The sequence below is a fragment of the Tubulanus polymorphus genome, chromosome 1 (assembly GCF_964204645.1).
Source record: "Tubulanus polymorphus chromosome 1, tnTubPoly1.2, whole genome shotgun sequence".
Classification (NCBI taxonomy): Eukaryota; Metazoa; Nemertea; class Palaeonemertea; order Tubulaniformes; family Tubulanidae; genus Tubulanus; species Tubulanus polymorphus.
The window spans coordinates 28,240,399-28,256,080 of record NC_134025.1 but is presented as its reverse complement, the minus strand read 5'-3'; the positions used below and the strand labels follow the sequence as shown (position 1 = coordinate 28,256,080).

General features: G+C 37.4%; 3 protein-coding genes across 3 annotated transcripts; all 3 read right to left on the bottom strand.

Moving 5' to 3' along the window:
* Positions 1-4,462: 4,462 nt before the first annotated feature.
* LOC141911932 (neuronal acetylcholine receptor subunit non-alpha-2-like) lies at positions 4,463-9,712 on the bottom strand. Its single transcript, XM_074803046.1, has 6 exons — positions 9,455-9,712; positions 7,137-7,273; positions 6,572-6,616; positions 6,376-6,485; positions 5,747-6,294; positions 4,463-5,549 (listed from the first exon to the last, which is right to left on the bottom strand). The coding sequence occupies exons 1-6, from the start codon at positions 9,534-9,536 to the stop codon at positions 5,086-5,088; spliced, it is 1,386 nt and encodes a 461-aa protein (XP_074659147.1). The 5' UTR covers positions 9,537-9,712; the 3' UTR covers positions 4,463-5,085.
* A 561-nt stretch (positions 9,713-10,273) lies between these two features.
* Positions 10,274-12,564, bottom strand: LOC141914781 (UDP-glucuronosyltransferase 3A1-like). The gene is made up of 2 exons (XM_074806075.1): positions 12,477-12,564; positions 10,274-11,986 (listed from the first exon to the last, which is right to left on the bottom strand). The coding sequence occupies exon 2, from the start codon at positions 11,983-11,985 to the stop codon at positions 10,477-10,479; it is 1,509 nt and encodes a 502-aa protein (XP_074662176.1). The 5' UTR covers position 11,986; positions 12,477-12,564; the 3' UTR covers positions 10,274-10,476.
* A 593-nt stretch (positions 12,565-13,157) lies between these two features.
* Positions 13,158-15,132, bottom strand: LOC141915187 (UDP-glucuronosyltransferase 3A1-like). Its single transcript, XM_074806630.1, has one exon. It carries the CDS (start codon positions 15,130-15,132, stop codon positions 13,633-13,635), a length of 1,500 nt encoding a protein of 499 aa, XP_074662731.1. The 3' UTR covers positions 13,158-13,632.
* Positions 15,133-15,682: the final 550 nt, after the last annotated feature.

The window sequence follows — 15,682 nt, the reverse complement described above, 5'->3', positions numbered from 1 at the left end:
AATTCCTGGCATTTGCACGATGGTTTCTGCTTTCGTTTATACGTACCGGTTGAAAAAAAGATCACGTGGGAAGAAGCGAAGAGAAGTTGTCAACAACAGAACGGCTTTCTCGTGACCATCAGAACTGAAGCAGAGGCAGGAATCATCAATTTCATTATGCATGAATACCACGGCGGTATATTCAAAGATACCTCTACCGTTATCTATATCGGTCTGAGAAAAATATCGGGCAAAAACAAGGTACGTTTCTAATCGATTCGATAATGATGCGTTACTAGAAATCCAAGTCGTGCGTCCTCGTTTAACAATGATTGAACATTTTCTTTCAGATAATAAACTTCCGATGGATCGATGGAAATCCAAATACGTATCACAACTGGAGGATGGGTTTGAAAGTAGCAGATTTGGATTTTCCAGAAATTCCAAATAAGGTCGAAATACTAAATTCTCGATCGACCAAACCTTTTCCATTTCATGGTTCAACATATGAATGTGTTGGTATGGTATTTCGGTCAGCAACCATGGAGTCTAAATGGGTCCAATTGCCTTGCAATTTCAAACTTGACGCCGCATATATGTGCAAAAAAGAAGCCAATTTTTCAGCAGATTCAACAGAAAAACAATCAGAGCCAGAAAATAAGGAACACGAAATACAATCCGGTTTAAGCCGTCTGAGGTTTGGGTTCCGAACATGCCCAGAGGGCTATAACTGGGTAGATGGTCACTGTTTTGTGGTTTTGTCATCAACGGCAGATTTGCTGACACCGCTATCCTACCGGTCAGCTGTAGATATGTGCATGTCGTATGCCGGAGGAAAGGTTACCCGACTCGATCTGCTTCCCCCGTCGATCGACGCTTACATCGGTATTTGGTTACATAGATTTGAATATGGTGGTATCTGGCTGGCGAATAAATCCGAATCCGACTGTTTGTATCTCGATACGCGGGATAACTCGGATCCAAACTGGAGCGTTCGACAAACCAAATGTACCGACGCGCCAGTTACGTACAGCATTAAAGACGAAGACGGCGTCGTAAGCATTTACCCGAGAATTTTGAACGTTCTCTGCGAAACAAATCCGACGGAAGAAACTGTTTTTGCTTGTAAAGACGATCAGTTTACATGTGGCGATGGCACATGTATAGCGTTGTTTCGAGTTTGTGATGGTATCGAGCAGTGCAGCTCAGGCGAGGACGAAACCGATTGTAAATGCCCGCAAGATAGATTCTTTACGTGTAACAACCAAGACTGTGTATCCTGGTCGCTGTACTGTGACCGTTATTCTGATTGTTCCGACGGATCCGACGAAATTGGATGCATTTACCCTAAGTGTGATAACGTCGACCAATTTCAATGTTATTCTGGGGAGTGTATAGATAACAAGCATCGATGTGACTTGAAGCCTGACTGTTTGGATGGTTCCGATGAGGTTTGTAACTGGCTAGTTCATCCGTGTCGAAATGGAACCAAGTGCAACACGGGCGAATGTTTGCCGGAAGCGCGTTTCAATGACGGCGTTATTGATTGTAAGACTCGATTAGATATTGATGAGGATTCACAATCTTACGTTCCAAGACTTTTCCCTAGGCATGAAATTATAGTTCCCCCAAAAGAAGCTCAAAAACCTTCGAACGAAGCATTCTGTAATAGAGAGGACTCAACAAGATGTTCAAGATTTTCTACGACAAAGTGTTTTAAACGATCGTTATCGTGTATTTACGATCAGGACCGATTTGGTTACGACACGTGTAGACACATGAATCACCTTGGAAATTGTAAGAAGTTTCAATGTCCAAACATGTTCAAATGCCCGCAGTCTTATTGCATTCCACTGCGGAAGATGTGTGACGGTGTTTGGGACTGTATTGGTGGATTCGATGAAAAAGATTGCCCGCTCAATAATTCCTGCCCGGGACAGTTCTCATGTCGAGCAGAATCTTTCTGCGTATCGGTGTCGGAGGTTTGTGATGGGAAAATCGATTGTCCATTGTTTGCCGATGATGAGAAATTCTGCGATTATTTCATTTTTAAAAATGTAATGGAATGTCCAGTCAGTGGTTATTCCGTCAATTGTAGGGGGCTACATTTAACACATCTCGCTATCAACTCCACTAACATACGTTCATTAGATCTCGGCTATAATTCAATCGTTTTAGAGAAACTTCAGACACGTAAGTTAAAACTGTTAGGTTATCTAGATTTATCTCACAACGGTTTAACAGCTATTCCTTACGCATTCTTTTCGCATATGAAGAATCTTAATCGAATCATACTTACAAACAACTATCTATCGTACATGCCTCGTATGATTGGATTGGGAAATCTGAGACAGATAATAGTTAGGGGTAACCCCATAAAATACATCACCCCTGGTGTGTTTGAAGGAGTCTACACTCTTCGTTCATTGAACATATCCGATTTGAATATCGATAAGTTGGTCACAGGGGTATTCAACGGGTTATCCGGACTTCAACACTTAGTCATGACTAACAGTGGGTTAAAAACAATAGAAGATAACGCATTTTACGGGCTCCATAGTTTGAGGACGCTTGATTTGAGACAGAATGACTTATTGAGTATAACTACACAGTCATTCTCCGATTTGAATTCAACGGATATTTCAATGTCAAACTTTAAATATTGTTGCCTCGCAAAGTTGGTTAAAAGCTGTACCCCTCAGAGAGACGAATTCTCTTCCTGTGATGACCTCATATCGAATAAATTCTTACACGGTCTCGTTTGGGTAATGGTCGGTTGTACATTGATCGGCAATATTTTTGTCGTTGGGTGGCGGCTGCGTGAAAAGATTACAGTCGCTTCTTTGATGATCATAAATCTCGGAGTTGCAGATTTTCTCATGGGAATTTACCTATTGATCATTGCTATTAAAGATACGGCAACACGTGGTAATTATTTCCTCGAGTCGGATAACTGGAGAAGTAGTCCTCTTTGTAAATTCGCCAGTTTTCTCATATTGTTATCCAGCGAATCGTCTCTCATCAGCGTAGTCGTAATAACGATCGATCGGGTTTTAGTGACAGTTTTTGCCTTTAAGTTTTGGCGTTTAAACATAAAGGATGTTAAGAAAATCGTGATACCGACGATCTGGGCCACCTGTATTATTTTTGCAGCAATGCCCCTTACTGGTATACCCTATTTCGGCTCAAACAGTCTAAGTGCCGTTTGCTTACAGATCAATTTTAGTCGAAAAACTATCGTCGGTTGGGAATATCAGTTGGCTACGGTGATTGTTTTTAACACAATCGCTCTTTTAATCACATTTTTTGGGTATCTATCCATTTATATCTTCAGTCGGTATACCAGAAAAAGATCCGGTAGATCTGACGTTGAGAGGGAAATCCGCCTAGCCGAACGATCTGCCTTGCTCGTCTTTAGTGACATCATTTGTTGGGCGCCAATCATCATCTTGGCCGCATGCGCAATGAACGATATCTTTATCGATCCTAGGGTGTCGGTGTGGATGGCGATAGTAGTTATGCCAATCAATTCCGCGTTGAATCCAGTTCTTTATACCTTAGCTACGATACATCTTAGTAAGATATTCAAAAAGAAACAACCGGTACCGGCAGTTGGGAATAAGAGATATCGATGAGGGCTATGGAAATATTCGCAAATGTCTGTCAGATACGGAACGGCAATAGAGGCATAAATGATTAATTCTATAATGTTTAGGAATGTATTGTAATAGAATAGCTGAAATAAAATGATACCTTGTTTCTCCTAATCGGCCGGGTCACTTTTGTAAATTGCAATGAAATTTGTTATCAGTTCATTTCAATAGCTGCTGGGTCTATTATGGCTAGCTTGGTTGTGATTTAAAAATCAATGTACAGGGTAGATAGACGGTCGGCTGGGCCAACTTCTGAACCGATTACAGAAAGGAGAAACAAGTTTTCAATTTTGTAGCGTCTGATTTATTGTTTTGATAGATATAGTAAAATAAAGATGTTGCAAAATGTACATGGAAAATTGTTAAAACTCAGATGTCTACAGATGGGAATGTGCTTTACAAAATGTGTAATTCCGCTTGTTGTTGATATGTTGTATGTGTAATAACTATTTTCAACATATTAGCGGGTATTCTTGATATTTCATTGCACTCATAAATTGTTGTACCTATGATTATTGTTTTGCACATAAGAATAAATGTTTATACCACACACACAGGCGTTTCTTGGAAATATTAAATTTATGCAATTCATTCTTGGGTGTTTTGCTGACAGCTGTTATTCTGCACATAAAGAAAATCCTGGGGTCTACTTCTCATTTCATAGGGTACAACAAAATAAAGTTCCCATACGTTTCACTGAAGCAAAAGACTTTTTAGGTTTTACGGGCGTATTAGTGGTGGTAACACGTCCGTCAGAATAGAATGATAATCAAAATCCCGTGCAGTAAAAAAAGTACTTTATTACAAAAAAGATAACATATAATCAGGAATCGTCACGTAAAATTTAAATGTTCGTCGATTAACACCAGAATCTGATATAAATGAATCTGTATCTCAGGGTATCGTCTGCGTTTCAAACTGGCTGCAGTGGATCAGCTGCCAAACCAAACTCAATGCCAAGACGCATTTTACTGGTTCCAACCAATGACGTAACATTATCAGATTCGTGGTCGGGTGAGGAAGCATGATCCCGATTGATTCTTCATTCATTACGCGGTATCATCAAATCATGTGAGGAGATTTCTATTACAACAATAGAAAATAACTGCGTTGAAGAAACTAGAGTCTTGTGTTCACGGATGGATCGAAGACCTGAAGATATTTCAGCAGGTATCTGAAGAATATCCAAATCGCGTCATGTTCCTGAAGTATGAACGCCTTGCTGAATATCCCGTTCGTACAGCAAAAAGTGTGAATTTCACGGCGCTGAACTGCCATCCTATTGTATGTCGCACACTAACTTGAAGCTATAGTATATGATAATAACTCAAGTAATTCTACTCAAGTTACAAATGCCTGGCAAGATAGAACTATAAGCGAGTTGAAGAAATTAACAAAATTTGGATATCAGGAATTTGGACCGCAATAGCCCAATGACCAATAAGATCTGAGGTTATGGGGTCGTTTCCGAAACTTTGTGTTTGTGGTACCCGGATAAGAGAAGGGTAAAACAAACAATCACTAATGTCACATTTATCAGCAAATATAATAGCATCAGAAATCTATCTACAATACGCGCGATCAATCGCCATTCCTGGTAAATCTTATCCCTATGTTCGATAACGTCAGTAGTCGCTTGACCGTTTCCTAATTCTACTCTCTGATCGCGCGGCGAAAGTGAGTTTTTATCACCGTGCTCGCCGGGATGATCTTTCAGTTCTAATCGAGATGGTAATGATGGTTTATGCCTGGCAATTGACCGGGCGCATGTAATCGGTGCAATCAGTTTGTAAATGATTCGACGGAGAAATCTTGACGGTGGAGCCTGATTCTCGTGCACGTTGTGTATATGTATAATTACCACTGAAAATATAGTTGACGTAATCGCCATCACCATTAACGCCGATACATAAATCACTGCAAAAAGAAAAATAGAAAGTTTATTATGGCTGATAATCTAACAAAAATAATGTCGATCATCTACGATTAGCTGACGTTTGTATGGGAAAAAGTGTTTCAACAAGAATTGAACCCGCGTATTTTGCTTCCACATCATTTTTGTAGCTTCAACTAATATTGATAAAACATTATCATATCACTTATGAATAACTTACCGAGTATAGGCGTCGAGTCGGAAGACTGAGGCATTATATCGGCTACAACAAGCTGGAAAACAGTGAACGCCACTAACACGGTCGTGCTCAACGAGATCTTTTCTCCCGCTTCTGGTGGTAAATGAAACACCATTAACACCAAAAACGATAAAGCAATCAACGGTACCAAAATATTCAAAACGAAATACATCGATTTTCTCGATATATGAACAGTTCCTTGATATTGAGACCAAATGTATTGTGAATCTACGGCCAGATAATTTATAACATGCGCAGATGTTCTGGTGATAACCCATTCACTATTGCTTTTCACATTGTTAGTAACCATCGTATCTTTTGGCGCTATGATGGTCAGTTTATTGGCGGGGTGAAACCAACTTTCAAACACGAATAAGCATGATTGCACATCGAACGGGAAGTATGTCATATCTAACGGACAACTGACTCGAAACGTATTTCCCGGAGTCCATCTCACAATTCCGTTTGAATAGACTTGAAGTGGTTCAGGATTATCCTCCTCAGCTTTTAGTACCAGTTCGCCCGATATACTGAAATTGATGATATACATCAATTGATGATCTACATATACGTTATCAATTCATTTGTTTGATCGAAACTAAATGAATTACCTATTCCCATTACCAATATCAGGGATCCATAGTTCATTTGAGGACGACGTCACTTCCGTTAGCCCATTGTAATCCGCTGCATTCCATCTAACGCTATCATCAAACCATCTCTGATGAAAAAAACTGTATAAATTATGTTCTGATTTTCGTGTCTTACCGGACTGACTTGGTAACTTATTCTCATAAAGGGACTCACTAGATCTAGAAATCCAGCCACAGATATAGTTTGTCTTCTGTCATCCTTAAATACAACATAATATATATCTTTAATCTTAAATGTAGCCTATGTCACGTAGCAATATTTTGGATCGCAAGGTTTACCTCATAACTGATACCAAAAGTAAAAAGAATTCAGAGATGAATGTGATATGATCCTTTTAACACACATATTCTAACGAAATTCCTATAGACTCGAAAGCATATCTTATAAGACGTTGACAAAAATCAGGATATGCCACAGGCCCAAATATTTAGAAAGCAAATGCGCATAATTTTGTTCATGATTCTGCTCACGATGATAGTATCTGCTGTATACATGCAACAGGTTGGTTTGTATAATGCAACCATCTTGCTTTGTATATATGGGGGGGTGGAAAAGCTGTGGGTTTATAGACGAACGTCCATGAACAAATTCATGGAGAAATTTCATTCGAGGATTGTTTTAGACTCGTCCACTGTTAGGTTTTTCGCACTGGTATATAATCATTCGATTAAAGGTTATAGTAAGTTGCAATATCTAGTGATGAATTTTCGATACTTACGACTTCAATTAGTTGTATAACATGAAACGTAATATTGATCTTTATAGCCTGATGCCAGTGTCTCACTGGCCGCGCTTGTTTAACTCTGTTACGAGCAGTAATCGCCTGCAAACAAGCTTCTTCTTCAGTTAGATTCCCTATAAGCATAGCAAATCCATCGTTCATTAATGGCTATGAAGTATATCAAGATTGATTATTTGGTCAGTAGAGTTTGCCGTCTTATTTCACGAGACACGAGAATGATTCATTGTATGCATGTATATTCGGCCCGACAGAAATATTTTGGTTGTTTTCATGAGGCGGCCTTGGTATAAACTTCCCCCAAGTGACCGGCAAGCAATTGATCTGCAAAGATTTACATTTCCAAATTATTCTCAAAGGAAATCAATATCTACAGCAGATACAACTATAGCAGTAGTACCGCAGACTAAATAGTGTTAGCTTGGTAGTATAAACTAGAGTAAAATAACTAAAAAGTCTAAGGTACAACCGGACGCACAGAAAATATTCCAGAGGTGTTTGATTAATTTTGAACATGCAGCCTTTTTGTTTACGCTAGTCAAATAGGTGCTATAGCGACGTGTTATTTGTTCCCGTTTTGATGTTATCTGTAGTCTCCGCAGTGGCACAACCTCAGTCAATAACATTATCCTCTTGACACAGAGATCAAACAACGCGAATGGAATTGGAAAAAATCATCATATCGAAACGATGAGTGTGCGGTTTGATGAATGTGTGCTTTGATACATGTTGAGTATCGCGGTACTTTTTTAAGGAAGTCTTGAAGGTCGTTCCATCGAACACGTGTTACAACGGACTTATTTGAATATTCAAATTATGACAAAATATGCACTTTTTATATCATGGATACTCTAGTTTTCTGCTTAAGTCAATTATGATACGTAAAAAAAATGTCAATTTTAACGTAGTATGCTTAATAGAAAACTGTGTAAATCATTCAATATTGAAGTTCTATTTGTATTGTGCCTGTTCGTAAAAAAATGAGTACATTGTTTTCATCAAATATAGAAAACGTGTTGCGACATCAAGCTGCAACCACTGGCCAAGTGGACTAGTTCTGTCGGTTTGATAGCTAGCATTCTTACCCAGGTTACGAGACCTGGGTTCGATCAGTAGGGAATTGACACTTGTGAGGGTTTTTAGTTTTGTATATAGGTTTAGTATGTATGAAGGTTGTATCTATTTGGCGGGTAATGTGAAAATCAGCCGGGTATGAATGTATTGTGTATGTGATAGATGTGGGTAGATGTAGTTAGCCCGTTTAGGAGACTGCGATGTCGAGAATTAAGGGGCTATTGAGACTGTAAATTGTGTTTTAGATGTAATAAGAAATGCGTTGATATGTATGTTGTAGTGTTTAATTTGTAGAATATATTTGTATGTAACTATATATAATAAATTTGTATATAACTATATATTTGTATGCAGCTTTTGGTGTCTGGAATTAATAGATGTTTAGATGTATTTGTATGTATTTATATCTTGCAGCTTTTGGTGTCTGGAATGTTTAGATTTATGTTGAAATTGGTCGTAGTCATTTTTTTAAATCCGTCACAGCACTAAATCTTACAAAGTTCCCAAATGTTGTTGTGCATTCAGAAAAACATAATAGTTTTTGATTAAATTGGAGAACTTGTGTGAAATGTATATTTCATTATCTTATTCTAATATATGTATATGCATATGAGTAAAGAGAAAAAGAAAAAAATTTACACAACACCAAAAAACCACAGCACGGATGAACTTACATCAAGAATATTAAAACTGAACATAAAATAGTGCGTTATTTATGCATCGTTTTACGGTAAATTTTACCAACCGAAATAAACAATGATTGTTCACTTATCGTTAATGCATATGGTTGATTTGTGACAGTATGATTACATCGAGTCATTTTGCGCAATATTTCACGAATGATGAATGGATTAATCCCCTGGGTCATATTTCTGTGTTCACTTAATCGTTAATACATATTTTAATAAGAGTGCATGTGTGAAAATCAGCAGTATGAATTTCCCACTCATTTTTTCAAGTCTTTCCTTTTACTTGTATACACTGATACCTATAGCTGAATAATCTTTTTCAAAAAATGAAGATGAATTTTCGCGACCGATGGAATGTTGGTGAGAGGAATCTCCATGGATAGATGTCTCCAAGGCCCAGTTAGGTCCAAAGCGTTGATAACAAAAAATAGGCTTAATTTTCGGTCTATATCCTTTAGGCTATTTTGAGGTCGGCCCAGGTCTCCTTCGTAAAATAAGTGTGGCTTATTGTGAATATGATATTTGTTTACTTACGTTTATAAGTATCACAGTACGAATAAGACATCCATGTTGAAAATATGATCACGAATATTTGAAATACGGACGGTGTCAGCATAATTTACTCTCGGTGACGGCAACTCATCAGTACTCCATGTTGTGCTTGGGTTGGGTCCGCGCTAATAGTAACACATTTTTGCATCAGTAGTGTATTCTATTCCATGGATTCTGTTTATCGTTATGCGTTTTCTGGATCTGCCTCCGCGGATTTGAACGGTTCGACCTTCACATCACGGTAAATATGGGGAACTGGGTTATTAAGTGGTAACTTATTTAGCAAACAATGCCATCTTTCAACAGGAACTCCACCGATAATATACTCGTATCAGCTGTTCTGAATATTTTTACCCGAGTGTTGGTTTATTTCTGTAGCTGCAGTTCCGTGCTACCTCATCCAACCTTCTCAAAAAACGTATTGAAAAATATGCCAAGAAAATACAGATATATTTTAAAGGGTATTGTATAACAATTATTAATCAAATAATTGATGTAATATGGTATATACAGTGTTGAATAGACACATTTCATTTGAGAGCTCACTCACCAACATCGAAGGAGTAACGTGATAACGACGTTTGAAAAAAAGGTGTACGGAACATCAAGCTGAAAATATTTCACGGCCTCGCTTCCTTGGTGCAATGACACCAGTACAGGATAAAGCGGTATTAACCACAAAAAGAAACGACTATGCCCAAATGAACACACTTGAAAAGGCGAATTCTAGGCTACACCGATATATTCAATGTATTGAAACGATTGAAGATAATGAAATAGAATAAAACCTTTGAGTCCTATATAATGGTTTATTTATCACATTGAAGTCAAGTATTGAAAATGATGATACTTGATAATTAATAGCATAAACACCAGTCGATTCTTCATCGGAATTGTCGTATGACAGGAAACTACCTCGTGTACGCCGGCCTTAAGACAACTCTATTATTTAGATTTAGATATACATTGATTTACTTATTTGCTTATTTGAACTTGATGATCATTCAATCAGATTTAATCTCTATTTTCTCGGAGAAGCGTCTAACTATACATGCTATAATGCAAACAAGAATCACGATCAAGACTATGATTGAAACAATGAAAATAAAAATAACATCTAACATATATAGTTCGGTGAATGACATAAACGAAGCCGAAGTTCGCAAATGATCGCCGCCATATTGCATCACGTGTTCTATCCAAGCTATTGCCCGGTCACGTGGATGGCCATCAGGCATGTTCAGCGCTTTAGAAGATGCATCTTTAATCCTGTCTAAATAACCTCTGTTTGTCAGCATTTCAACGAGATTTCCATAAAGTTCGTCGGATGTAAAAGAATGTATGTCCATCTCTTTACCAAATCCACGTGCGGACATTCGCATAGAATTATAAAATTGATCAGCAATGATTGGAAATCCAATCATGGGTACTCCACTGAAGAATGCCTCTTCCATTCCAAATTGTCCGCAATGAGTTATGAATATTTTCGTATTTTTGTGACCGAGGATTTGTTTTTGTGGAAGCCAGGAAGTGATGTGAACATTCTTCGGTATACTACTTACATCGATATACTTTGGGTCTAATCGCCAGATAACTTGGTATTTCTGTAACCGAGCGAATGCAGCAAAAAATCTCGTGGCAATTTCAGCAGAAAAATCTGGACCTATGATGCTACCAAAAGATACAAGGATTACGCCATCTATTGCTGCATCCACAATATGCTTGAACTCATCGGGTACTGGTTCAGGTGCGACAAATGAAAATCCCCCGATCTGAATAAAACTTGGAAGCTTAATCGTAGGACAATCCGATAAAGGAACTTCACTGATTAAAGTCAACATAGATTCATCTGTAAGTTCTTTCAGGGAATTCAAGTGAACTCCTGGTAAATAGTCTAAAAATTCCTGTTTGAACGTATTTGGAAAAGTAGCAAACATATTGAAGAGTTCGAAATGTTTGTATCTATCATACAATGATTTTCGATTTGGTCCGATGAGACAGGTAAAGGTTGTGAGTACAGACGGTATTCCAGTCTTAAGCCATGGATAGATATAAGGAGCCATCGAAATATACGGGATTCCGTATAGCTTTGGTAATAAATAGTAACACAAGGCCGCAGCGTGCACTATAGCCAAATCAAATTTCTGTGTTTTAAAGATTTCATGAATTTCAGGATTTTCGATAACAATTTTGCAGTCATCTATCGCATGATCATTGGCCACTATTTCTTGAAATGTCATGTGTAGTGCTTCTGAATTCGACACATCACGAGTCCTGTTGTTACCCATGCTATACGACAGGAATTTGAAGTTTTTATTTTGGAAATATGGCCGTTTAATGTATGATTTTTCTACTAGCATGTAAACTTCGTGTCCGCGCGAAACTAATAAATCGCCTATTGTTGCTCCTTGAGTTAAGTGACCCCCGACCTGATAAGTGAGTACAGCAATTCTTTTACCGCTTATCTCTATCGAACCGCACAATAGAAGTCCAAATATCAATACGGCAAACATCCTGGAAATGTATAAAAGATTTTATATCAAAATTAGTCTCGCATAAATGAAAAAATGTATACCTTTATTCGAATAATAACAGACTGGCAATTATATCAGACATAAGCGACCGTGATGAAAGGTTAAACTGTGGTCATTTATAGATTCATCGATTGTGAATCATTGCCAAAAGGTGGTGTGAGGTAGGGACGGACGACCCTACTTTTTGAATCCAAGTCTCGTATTTTTTAGTTCTTAATTCAATTTCTATACACTCCAGAAATTTCATAAATATTTTGCCTTGAAATGTTGAGAAAACGTTCCTCGCAAGCCTCGAATTTTGAAAATAAATACTATAATTTAAGCAATTTCAAGTATTCAGAAATTCGCGTTTGCCTTCGACGCTCGGCTGATATGGTGCAAAATATGGTAAATTGTTCCGCTTGTTCTGACCCCGGTGATTCGGAAATCCATAGTGACGCGCCCCTGATTGCATAGATTGTTATGCTTACCTTGTCGTGTAGAAAACGCGCGAAATCCTTTATGAAATAGAAGTCGATTTATTTTTGCACTGAGAACGAAGTCATACAGTTCACGTATTTTGTGTGAAATGACAGAAAATCTTCGGATAAACTGGGTAGATACACTTGAACTGTAAATATACATGACCTAATTAAAATAACGACTATAAACCGGTATCATTGTGTTATTCATTTCGAGCTCTATGACGCCGTCAAAACCGTTTACAATAATGGCATTCATTTTGTTATAAAATATATTCCATGACTCTTATTTTCTATCTAATACATTTTTATGTCTTAAATGAATTTTGAGTGGATGTAGCATACGTCACCAATATTGGGACTGGTTGCCGATCAATTCAAAAGTCGATGTATTAAAATTCAAAATAACTTTATTGATCATCAATATTATTCAGATTGTCGATGATATTAGGCAATATATATGTGTTACTTTTCTTCAAGGCGCCAATCAACTTTCAAGTTAGATTTCATGTTTTGAACTCCATCAAGTAACTCTACTATAATGCGGAATGATTTGGGAAGTCCAGTATGGTAGATACACATTAGAGTTGTAGTTTTTAAAATCATGTATCTTAAGCGAGTAATATCTGTAACTTTGGAAGATCCGTCCATTTGAACATAAAATCAATTTCATTCACGTAGTATCCCATCCCATCGCGATTCTGCAAATCGTCATGCGACAGTAAATGGAACTGGGGTAATTAAGTGGTGACTTATTTTAGAAAACGAAGCGATTCAACATAATCTCTGACCCCATTAGTAGTGGTATCATTCACAAAAAAATGACTATGCACATATTCACACATTTGCGATAAGGGGAATGCTATCCAGTGAATGTCATGGCTTATTACCAACTTAATGTATGCCAGATTGAAAAATTTCAGAAGTGGCATCGTCTACGACCTTTTGAATTGTTGAACCCTGCATAATGCTTTATTTGTTATCACACAGAAGTCAAGTTTAGTAAATATACAGGTAAATATAATACTTGATCATTAATAATAAAAATCTAAGAATTCATTGCCTTGATTTAACTCTATTATTTATGAGCCATTTTCAACGTCACGTATATAGATACATTGAATAATTACTTATTCAAACATGAACTTCGTTCATTCAATCAGATTTAATCCCTTTTTTTCTTTAAGAAGCGTCTAACTGTACATGCTATAATGCAAACAAAAATCACGATCAAGACTATGATTGAAACAATGAAAATACAAATTACATCTAACATATATAGTTCGGTGAATGACATAAACGAAGCCGAAGTTCGCAAATGATCGCCGCCATATTGCATCACGTGTTCTATCCAAGCTATTGTCCGGTCACGTGGATGGCCATCAGGCATGTTCAACGCTTTAGAAGATGCATCTTTAATCCTGTCTGAATAACCTCTGTTTGTCAGCATTTCAACGAGATTTTCATATAGTTCGTCGGATGTAAAAGAATGTATGTCCATCTCTTTACCAAATCCACGTTCGGTCATTCGCATTGAATTATAAAATTGATCAGCAATGATTGGAAATCCAATCATGGGTACTCCACTGAAGAATGCCTCCTCCATTCCAAATTGTCCGCAATGAGTTATAAATATTTTCGTATTTTTGTGACCGAGGATTTGTTTTTGTGGAAGCCAGGAAGTGAAGTGAACATTCTTCGGTATATTGCTTACATCGATATACTTTGGGTCTAATCGCCAGATAACTTGGTATTTCTGTAACCGAGCGAATGCAGCAAAAAATCTCCCGGCAATTTCAGCAGAAAAATCGGGATCTATACAGCTACCAAAAGATACGAGGATTACGCCATCAATTGCTGCATCCACAATATGCTTGAACTCATCGGGTACTGGTTCGGGTGCGACAAATGAAAATCCCCCGATCTGAATAAAACTTGGAAGCTTAATCGTGGGACAGTCCAAAAATGGAACTTCACTGATTAAAGTCAACATAGATTCATCTATTAGATCTGTCAGGGAATTTAAGTGAACTCCTGGTAGATAGTCTAAAAATTCCTGTTTGAACGAATTCGATAAAGTATCCATCATATTGATGATTTCGTAATGTTTGTATCTATCATACAATAATTTTCGATTTGGTCCGATGAGACAGGTAAAGGTTGTGAGTACAGACGGTATTCCAGTCTTAAGCCATGGAAAGATATAAGGTGCCATCGAAATATATGGGATTCCGTATAGCTTTGGTAATAAATAGTAACACAAGGCCGCCGCGTGCACTATGGCCAAATCAAATTTCTGTGTTTTAAAGATTTCATGAATTTCAGGATTTTCAATTACAATTTTGCAGTCAGCTATCAGATTTTCATTGGCTACCAATTCTTGAAATGTCATGTGTAGTGCTTCTGAATTCGACAAATCACGAGTCCTGTTGTTACCCATGCTATACGACAGGAATTTGAAGTTTTTATTTTGGAAATATGGCCGTTTAATGTATGATTTTTCTACTAGCATGTAAACTTCGTGTCCGCGTGAAACTAATAATTCGCCTATTGTTGCTCCTTGAGTTAAGTGACCCCCGACCTGGTAAGTGAGTACAGCAATTCTTTTACCGCTAATCTCTGTCGAACCGTACAATAGAAGTCCAAATATCACTACGGCAAACATCCTAAAAACGTTTAAAAAATTTGTTTTGAAACCAGCCTCCCATACATTATAAATCTTCAATCATTTCTATATATATTTTATCTTCAGATATTAGTAACCATGATGAATGACTGAACTGTGGTCATCTAAACTATTCATTTGTGAATCATCGTGTTAAGCTTACCTTGTCATGTAGACGATGCAAGGATCTATTATGAAAGGTGCAGTTGAAGGTAAATTCCCTGAATCTGAAGAATGATGACACTCAGTGAACGTATTTTGTGTGAAATGACAAATAATTGTTCGATAAACTAGGCAGCTACACTCGATAAACGAATGTCGCATGACCTAATTGAAATAACCGGTATTAGCTATGTACATGGCCGGTGAAGGATTTTCATTCAGGAATTTTTTTTATTTACAGCTAGATTCCATTTCAGAAATATGAATATTTCAGAAATTCGACGTGTCATTTAAGGAATTAACTAAATAAGACTTACTTAACACTTGGCAATGTGTCGTTTGCACTATCAATGATTATTATTAAAAAACAAAACGAAAGAAATAGTAT